At 43.3% G+C, this 9,932-nt stretch overlaps 1 protein-coding gene across 1 annotated transcript; it reads left to right on the top strand.

Moving 5' to 3' along the window:
- Positions 1–403: 403 nt before the first annotated feature.
- On the top strand, positions 404–6,333 carry LOC119375309 (boophilin-G2-like). Its single transcript, XM_049411229.1, has 3 exons — positions 404–407; positions 1,209–1,361; positions 6,101–6,333. The coding sequence occupies exons 1-3, from the start codon at positions 404–406 to the stop codon at positions 6,331–6,333; spliced, it is 390 nt and encodes a 129-aa protein (XP_049267186.1).
- The last annotated feature ends 3,599 nt before the right edge of the window (positions 6,334–9,932 follow it).

Genomic DNA, 9,932 nt, shown 5'->3' with positions numbered 1-9,932 from the left:
GCTCTCTGTGCTTTCTATCTCTTTTTCGGGTCTGCTTCTATCTCTTTCTACTTAATTCCATCTTTTTATGTCTTCATTCCCTTTATTTCTCTACTTTTTTCGTTCTCTTTATATCGCTTTCTCTTTCTCTCCCTCTATCTCTCCTTGATGTGTTTAACGAGCACCTTCAACCAACAGAGTTTTTGTTTAACGCTCGCTTCTGCTGTATTCGTTATTGGGACTTGCCCAATTCCTGTGGCGCATATATCCGCCTAAGGATTTAACATTTACGCTAGTAAAACATTGCTGCCATACAGGCTAGTGGATGGACATGCCCTCTTATTTAGGACACTTGGAAAATAGATCGCTTTCTGTAAGAAGAAAGTGTTACATGAAAAGTCTCTGAGCATCGAGTTCGCCTGCTATGCGTAATCAGATAAACTGTGTTCGTGCGTACTTGTGATGCAAGAGAACAGAAAAGCTAATGATAGCTTTACAACACTGTTCGCAGCAGTCCCATCGTATAATTGACAATGTTGCATAAAAAATGACTTTTGTCTAACATGGCATTTGCAATTGCGATACTCCGCAGTATCAAGGTATCTGATCTTTTAATATCAGGAAAGCCTTCATAGAAATGTGATATAAAAGCAATAAGTATCAAATTGAAATTCGCACGGTACCTTATGCGTTCGCCTACGACGATATGAAGGCGAAAGCCATCATTTCTTCAGAAAATTGTATTCGCCGTCCACGAAAGCTCTCTGCACATTATGTAGTTGTGCACTGCCTCAGAGAACGCAGGCGCTGCAAGGTTTTTGCGCCTCGCTGGGCTGAGGAGTGCCTGTGGTATCCGCCCACCTTTGAGAAAACGACGACCTCGTCTGATGACGTCATATCCTTACACCATGTTGTGGTGTCTATAGAGACGTCAGGAGGATGGCATAATATTTGCGATCTGCGACTTCAACATTAGTTCATATGATGGAGTCATCACGCAGTGATGTTTTTTTCGTCGCGGGTACATTGACGCCGACAGTAGATATTTGCATTTCAAGAGGCACCTAAGGCTTTTCATGGAAGTGGGCGCACGAGCGTCTAAAGCTGCAGATTTTCAGGAGGAAGCATTAATACGAAATTTGGTTTCAGCACGCGAAACGATAAAAGTACCAGAGCATCATTCAGGTGTTGCCAATTATTACATAGTATATGCAAAATATTTCGCACAGCTCTGCAAGTCACGGCTGCAGCTACCGTCGCTAGCCTGGACTACGACTACAACAGCGGGGAGGACAACAATGTTGTACACAGTGGAAATTACAGTGTTACCGCTGCAGCACATCATAGGTCGCCGAATAATGACAGTGGAGCAAATTTCGGAGGTGAGCATTATATCCGGACGTCCAACCTTGCAATTTGCAGAATTATGCAAAAAGAATTTTTGAATTCTATATTTACAAAGACAGAATTGAGTGCTTCGTGAAACTATTCAATGTACAGTACGTCAAAAGGGCTGGTTGTTCATTACGCTAGAATGTTCTCTAGTTGAATTCAGTTACTCCGGTATCTCTCGTCATAATCAATCAAGTGAAAAAATTCTGCATCTCTAAAGTGCCTTTCGCCAAGGGTACCAAGAACTAGCAAAAATGAATTTACGATTACTTGATGAATGCAATACCGTAATAATAAATATTGCGCAGTTACCAAGCCGCATTCAGGAATTCCGTACTGTGACGAAACAAGAAAGGCATTAAAAAAGGCCTGCACGGAAGACGCAGCATATTCGCAGCAAAAGCTGGAAGAGCGGCCTTTTTTGAGCCCGTTGTAAGCTGTCTCGGGGTGATAGCTAAAAGTAAGGTTGCCAAGTAGCCATCACGCCAGGAATAATAATTTTGCTAAGTCGGAAAGTACCCATTATGCCATTAGTTAATATTTTGCGGACAAGCGAGGTGCTCTCTACACATCTTTAAAGAGGGACCCTCTAACACTTTTCCAGACCTGATTGTTTTAGATTTTTTACTTTCGGGTTGCGTAGACTGAAGGCTGAAGAGATTAATGTAGAAAGAATGGCAGTGATAGGGGCACGCACTCCGAAGTTATTCAGACCAGAACACTCAAAATACAATAAAATGGAGGCCTACTCTCAACTCGATTTTCGCGGAGTCACCTGACCACGTTTCACTCTCCCTGTGACGTTGGATGGCGCCCCAATGAAATGCACTGAAAGATCCTACGTACGGGAAGCTTGCATACCATGTTGCCCGTTATTTCAAAAGTATTGAGGACGCGTTGCGATCGTAACATACAATTAAGAGTGAACTGCACGTGAGGAACGAGGCAGATCGCGAACGCCTCTATCACGTTTTGTAGTTTTAGTCATATTTCTTGTTGCGACGGCGTCTATTTCAACGCTCTTACAATTTTTTCCCTTCAGTTTCTTCAAACAACGGCGCCTGGAGCGTCCCCAGCGCGTTTCCTCCAGCGCCGTGGCGTTCGGCGCATTCTTTGCCGGGCGCTGCAGTTTTAAAGCTGAAAAAGTCTAAGATCGTTCGTCTTGTTGGTGTTCAGTGAAAGAAGCATGCCAAAGAAAAACTAAGCCCAAACAGCAAGCCCTTTTGTGATGCAACGCCGTTATTACTTCTAACGTTACATTTATCCAATCACAGGCCAGCGCTCATCTTCGTCATTTCCGCGCGCAATAGTTCTGGCGAGTGCCACTACGCGTTGATGCGGTCGGCAGCGATGTAGGCGCTTCAAAAAAAGTGTTGGAGGGCCCCTTTAAGGCATTATATGCACTTCGTTAGTGATGTAGCTGATTACTAGAGACCGGATTTTATTGAAACGCCTATTTTGTTCCTTGCGCTCCTATAACCCCTTTTTCATATATCAGCACGATTTAGAGGTTAATAAGGTTTTTAATATTGTTTTCTAGCGCCTATAGACGCCTAATTTTGGAGTTTGTGCCTTAACCCCTAAAACCCTATATATGCCTATTTTAAAAATCGGGGCCTCTATGAACAATATTTAGCCTCAAGTATTGCTTTGAATTGCAGTTTGAGACTTTTGTGAGGCGTTTTTTTTTCGAAATTAGTCAAATCCATCCAAAGAGAATTTGAGAAAACCGCACAAATTGGCTATGCAAACTAAATACAACGCTGTCAAAGCTATTCTGTGATGTTTTACATGTCGGCTAGGGAAAGTTTCTGGCCACAGTCAATTAAAATATATGCAGCGGATTTCACCATTATTAGCATGCTAACGTTGGATTTGCCTCATATTGAATTGAGACATTGAATTCAATGCGGTATTTTTGAAAAAACTTTATGAAATTCCGGCAGCGGCACATTCTTGCTTCGCCGGCGTCGACATTGCTTCTGTTCACGATGTCGTCGACGTCTGGGGACAGATCTCTTGCCGATATCTTCACTTCCATCAGAACCCATGATAATCCAGCTCCGAAAGCACAAAAAAAAACTTGCAGAAACACCCAAAAAATAGGCAGAGCAGTAAGGTGAGGCAGGAAATCAAACGGAGGCTTCCATGTTTGCTGAATCACGCGATCCCTGAAGCGCTCTGCTATTGGCATACTGGATTTGACTCATTTCGATCCATACAGCGCATGGATCTGGCTCAAGTTCGTTTCGAAACGAGATCTGTGAGCACAAGTAGCTGTTGCTATTTGATCAATTTCATTTTGACAACTATTTTAGAGGAAAGCTGAGAGAATGTACTTGCCAATGGAGCAATATTTGAGGTAGTTTCGCTTTCGGGATTTAGCTCATTTCGAAAAAAAAAACGACACTTATTACAGTGAAAGCTGTTATGAAATAACAACATGCACTTTTGGTGGAGGAGTTGTCCGCCGCCGCCGCCGCCGGTGCCGTTACGACTGTCGCCTGAATTGAGAAAAAAACGCAATGAATAGAAATTGCGCGTAATTCACTAAGTCGCGCAACGCTTGGCACAGAAGCACGGACCTATCGCTGCTCGTACTCCCCGTCGACCGACACGTCTAGCTTCGAGATGCGCAGCTTCCTCCTCGAGAATGCGCAGCCAGGCTGTGCGCTATAGAGAAGATTGCGCGCGATGTCTTCTTCGGTGCGCATGGCTTAGCTGCTGCGCATGCGCGGCTTCGCCAGCTGGTGCGGCATCTGGTCGCTAGATGACGCGGTGCTTGCTTCCTCTTTCTTTCTATCTTTTTCTCTCTAACTTCTTTCTCTCTCCTTCGTTGATATTCTCGCCGTTTCTCTCTGTGTTTCTTTCTTCATTTCTTTCTCTCTTTCTCATTCTTTGTGATACGCTTTGCTATCTCCCCTCCTTCTTTCCCTCCTTCTCACTCATGCTACTCCGTTTACACGAAGGCGTGTAGCGCGGGCCACTCGGTCCGCCACACGATCCGCACGGTGCGGATCCAGAGACCGGGCTGGAGAGAGACGAGCGGTGAAAAATATATCGTGTAACCAACGCAATCCAAACCCCAGCATTTTCTCGTGCAGAGCGACAAAGCCTTCGCGCCAGTTACGATATGTTCAGCAAACCATGTGTGGCTGTTGGGCTCAGGCTGGACTGCGGTACTCGCCGTTCACCACTGTCGTCATTTGCGAATTCTCACATTCTTACAATGCATGATTGACTCAGCTACACAAATTTCGCGTTTAGCTTCGTTGCTTTTATATAAGCCCATTTACTAAAAAAAAATTCTCCAGAGGAATGAAAATGTCCGTGCTGCCCGTCGACGAGGAATATAAGTGGTATTGATATTAGGCGAAAGAGGAACAGAATAAAATTATTGTTTCAAATTCTCAAGGCTGACATAAATATTGATAAAAGTATATGCATACGAGAAGCTGGTAGACTTAGCAAAATAATAAATCATAGTGTAGACATTGCACCTTATGCCATGCGCACAAACGCCTTTCGGTATTCCTTTTTTCCGGATGTTACTGAAAACTGGAATGGACTACCTTCACAGATTGCTGAATGCACCGAAGTTTTGCTTGAGAACTACGTTCCCTGATATTAATTGGATAGTATCTAATGTTCTACGTTTTCTGTCATGCGACTTGTTGATGATTTTGATATTTTGGATTTATTTGTTATTGCTGTTTACATTTGATGTTCTTTGAGTGTTCTTTATATATCAATTGTTATTTATGTACTCCCTCCCTTTAATGCGCCACAAACGTGGGTTGACAATATCTTCGAATAAATAAATAAATAAATAAATAAATAAATAAATAAATAAATAAATAAATAAATTGTGTAAGGCATGCTTTTCCTATGTTATGTTTGCACTTTTGGCGCACGTAATCACGCTATTTTGTTTGTCTCCATAAAACGACGTGAGTGTGACTCCTAGGCGTTGATGACAAAGTGTCTTGCAAGTAGTACCTCAATGGCCCAATATTTGACGAGCGAATTTCTTCAGTTGGGACGGTGACAAGCCTGTCCGTCGACCGCTTTTATAAGCATGATAATTCAAAGCAGTGGACCATTCATTATTTATATAGAGCAATCTGTTGTCATGACACCCGTCAGGTAAAAAAGTGAGTAAAAATCAATCTAGCGAGTGCCCGGCAGATACCAAATTTGCAGGTGGATTTTATCTCTTTGCCTACTTCGGCATCGTTTCCGCGGTTAAGTTTTATTAAACTGACAGGATATTTGATCGTCTTCGCACTTTCTAATCTCTCAACCATTCCCTAGGGCAATGCATTACGCTAAACAGTGAGGGGTGACACTGCATGCAAGACATTAAGATCCGCAGTAGGAGATATCTGGATTAGATTAACATGATGTTTTCAGCCAATTGAATTGTTTCTCCCTCACATTCAACTTTATTCCCCTCACCTAATCTTGCACTGCACCTGTGGGATGGGCCTTCCTTTGACCGAGCGACGATCGTCATCAGATGAAGTCATGAGAAGTTACAAATTTCGGTGATGCGTGTCGTCATGACTACGTCACAACAAGCCGTTCCCATTACTCACGTCCCTCACCCCGAGAAGTTCACGTGGATTTCCGTATCACCTAATTCGGCTGTCGTGTTTCGTTCAGCGTCTACGCTGAACGCTATACGTAAAGCTTTCGCATTAAAGCACGACAATTTGCGTACATGCAGATCCGGAACGGGTGAGCGACTTTGAAGGCGTCGATTTCGAGACCGGCTGCGAGCCGGCGCCAGACAGCGGTTCTTGCGATGGTGAACTGGTGCGCTGGTTCTACAATGCTACTTTGAAAGCATGTGACATATTCATCTATGGAGGGTGCGGCGGAAACGACAACAATTACGAAAGCCAGGTGGAATGCAAAATGGCCTGCAAAGAGATGTGTAAGCCCGGTTCAATATGTTAGCGCATTCTATAGCCTCATTCTATGTTCCCCCTAAATTCTATGCTTCGTCAGCCTGAGTTGAAACTTCGGCGAGGAACTCACAATGAAGTACATCATTCTTCAAGCCTTTTTCGGAGCAGCCTTGAGTAAGTCTCTTACAATACGAGGGATATTACCTTCCCTGATAATTTGCTGCAATGCTTAAAACTCGCGTTCACCTATTCGCGTTCACTTAATTAAAACTCGCGTTCATTGCATTCCGACCAATTTAAATGTTAACGGACACATTGTCGATCGGGAAAGACAGCAGCTTATAAATTAGATCATGCGTATGCAAGCAGGAGAGAAAAGTTACTCCGAACAACAAATGCTGATATGGGGACTGCCAAAGCAATATTTTACCCATTCACCAACACTGTCGTTTTGAAAAATGGCTATTCTATACCGGCGGTAATAACCTTGTATTAGCATTTCTGAGAGCTTATTAGCACACTGAACATCATGAAAGTCCAACGGAAAGAATGGCGCAATATTTTATTACGCGTAACGCAGCCAAAAGACTGCCTTCGTGAAGTTATTTGTTCGGGCCGCAAAAAAAGTTTAAAGCATGTCATTAACCACCACAGAAGGCACACTTTGTATTCACTCCCCTCGTCTCATGTCCTGCTCCAGCTTTCTTTTTTTTTTAATTTTCAATTCGTAAGAAAGTAGGTGTATTTTCTGTGTGTTTTGAGTAGTGCACTTTATATATGTTTTGCACATGAACTGATGCCAGTAAAGTATAAATGGACCATTGAGCGAAATAAACCAGAAGCTAGGCTGTCAGATCCGCGGATATTACCAAGAGTCATATTTTCTACAGGATCTTGTTTTCTGAATCATTAGACCCTTGGACAAAGACAGGTTTTTTCGGAACTAGAAATTGCATGCTGCTTCAGTGAAGCCGGCCAAAGAAATGTGGGAGAAGAGCCATTCCTAAAGTTGTGATTCTCGGAGGTTGTAGGAACGTGTAAACTTTCGACTCGTTCCAAGATATTTTGTCATAAATTTACATTTAACCCCAACAATGTACATTCATAGCACTGAAGAACCAACTTTCAACGATAGTAACTAGAGTTTCATAATTCATTAGATTCAAGAGCGAATCCTTGATATGAGGTGCTAAGTTTGGCAGGTTTGTATATACTTAAAGCGTTGGGTAACATCGCAACGAACGGGCCAAGCACACTGAGATAGAGGAAGCGCCGACTTTCAACAACAGTTCATTTTTATACACGCTAACATATACAGTTTGTTTTTTAATCTGTTTCTTTTGTAGGTGGGAGAGGAAAATAATAGCACACTAAAATTTCTGCAAATCAGGTGAGATCACACGATCGGTTTTCGCTGTGTTCTACAGACCCAATTTATATACTCACTAGAGATAGTGATGGAACACTTACGCACATGTCGGTTTCCTTTCGATTGTGCAGTTTACCTGATTGTGCGTGATGTAGCGATTGTGCGCTCTCACCTTATTCGGTAAAATTTCACTGTGATCTCCTCCTTTATTACCATCTACAAAAAGCCTTACATTGCGTAAAAAAAACCGTGGTTGGCAGTCATTGTTCCGTATGTCTTAGTCCGTCTGCGGGGTTCCTGGCGCTGTTGACCAATACTTTACCACTTTTGCTGTATAATCCTTCTTGCACAGATTGTGTTCAAGCACTTTTTCCTTGCTTATGTGACTCCAATATAGTAATTACATTTGTTCGTTATAATCCCACCCAGTTGAGACTGGTGTTACGCAGGCGTTCCTCTTAAATGACTCCAAGTTTGGACAGAATTCCCCTCGCACTCAGCGCAGAGAAATAATAATATATGGTGTTTAACGTGCAAGAACCACGACATGATTGTGAAGCACGCCGTAGTCGAGCGCTCCGGAAATATTGACCATCTTGTGTTCTTAAACGTGCACTCACATCACGCAGCAAACGGGCCTCAAGCATTTCGCCTCCATCGAAATGTGACTGCCGCGGCCGAGACCGAACCAGAACGGAGCAATGACAGCTGCCGACTGCCGCCGGATGAAGGAATGTGCAGGGGACTCATTCCTCGCTACTTCTTCGACACCAGAGTCGGAAATTGCAGCTTGTTCTACTATGGCGGCTGCGAAGGAAACGATAACAACTTCGAGACCGTAGAGGAGTGTGAAGAGACATGCGGAGGTCAGTGTGTTCCGTATTGCTTATTTTTATTGCGGTAAAATAACTCAGAATGCGGCTTGGCCGTCCAGCCACTGGGCCGACAACAATGTAGCTAATGGATAATTAGCTATTCAGGACCGCGTAATTCATAAGCGCGACGACGGTCCCTGCACAAGGATCCCTGTCGCAGAAAATGCGTCGGCGGTGTCGGCGGCGTATTTCTATGGGCGAAATATCAATATAAAAACAAAGATTAAAAATGAAGGCTCGAACTGGTTTGCAACCCATGCATTCAGCATGGTAGTCATGTATTGTACCATAGACCCACGCCAGTGCTCCAAACTGCATCGGAAAAACAGCCTGTACAAGTAACATGTCAAGGCAAAGCCAATTACGGTGCCAGAGTTCGCACACCGCTTACACAAAATTGTAATAAACGTTAAATATGTACCGCTATGCCTCACCATGGTATAATCAAGCGTTGCGCGAATGCGCCTACGGCCGCTACTGATTACATGAACATCACCACCCCGTATCGTGCAACATGTTCGCTCACACGTGATTGCCGACGTCAAGTAGGATTGTTAGTTACCCATGCCAGCGTACTCTTTCTGCCTGGGAAACGCACGAACATGCACAACTACTTACTTTACACAATGACGTCAATACACCTCGTAACTCTTGGCTCAATGAAACAAATCCGGCGTAGGCTGTTCACCATCTGCTTCGCATGAAATTACTTCCCATAATGCTCGAGATCGGTTCATTTTTAATCATCTACAATCGCTGGCCATTTACGCACTACAACAGGCAACGTGCAATAATGAGAGCATAAAATATTAGCCACGGTGCTTTACGTCTGCCTTGTGTTTAACGTGTTCTTCAGTTTTCCGGAATGTTGCATTTCCCATTAGTTATAACATTTCTTCGCGCCTTCATTTGTCGATACTTTGCCAGCTTCTAAGTCTTAAGGACAGCGGGTATGCCGAGGCTCTGCCCCATTACGTTCTTCATGGCCGTGTGTTTACCTTAAAATATTAATGCTGTTATTGGTTTCGGTAGAGACGTAAAAATTGGATTATTGACTGCGTAAGAAATTATTTTCCTAAGTTTCGTTTGCAGTTCTGGCCCATGTGATCATGCTATTTTGTTTGTCTCCATGAAATGGCGTGAATTGACTCCTAGATTTTGATTTTAAATTGACTTGCAAATAGTACCTCCATGGCTCAATATTTCACGAGTGAATTCCTCCGGTTGGGACGATGACAATCCTGTCAGTCGACCGCTTTTTGAGTATGACAATGTGAAAGAGTCAATCATTCGTTAATTATTTACAGCAGCAATCTATTGTCATGATACCAGTATGTTAAGAAAGTAAGCCAAAATCAAGCTAGCGAGTAGACTGCGCATACCATTTTCGCAGATGGCTTTTGT

The sequence above is a fragment of the Rhipicephalus sanguineus genome, chromosome 11 (assembly GCF_013339695.2).
Source record: "Rhipicephalus sanguineus isolate Rsan-2018 chromosome 11, BIME_Rsan_1.4, whole genome shotgun sequence".
In the NCBI taxonomy this organism is placed as follows: Eukaryota; Metazoa; Arthropoda; class Arachnida; order Ixodida; family Ixodidae; genus Rhipicephalus; species Rhipicephalus sanguineus.
Note: the sequence above shows the minus strand (reverse complement) of the source record. Positions and strands in the feature narration are given on the sequence as shown.

Coding starts and splice junctions, on each gene's coding strand:
- LOC119375309 (XM_049411229.1), top strand. Junction 1,362..6,100: donor CAGTGGAGCAAATTTCGGAG/GTGAGCATTATA, acceptor GCGTACATGCAG/ATCCGGAACGGGTGAGCGAC.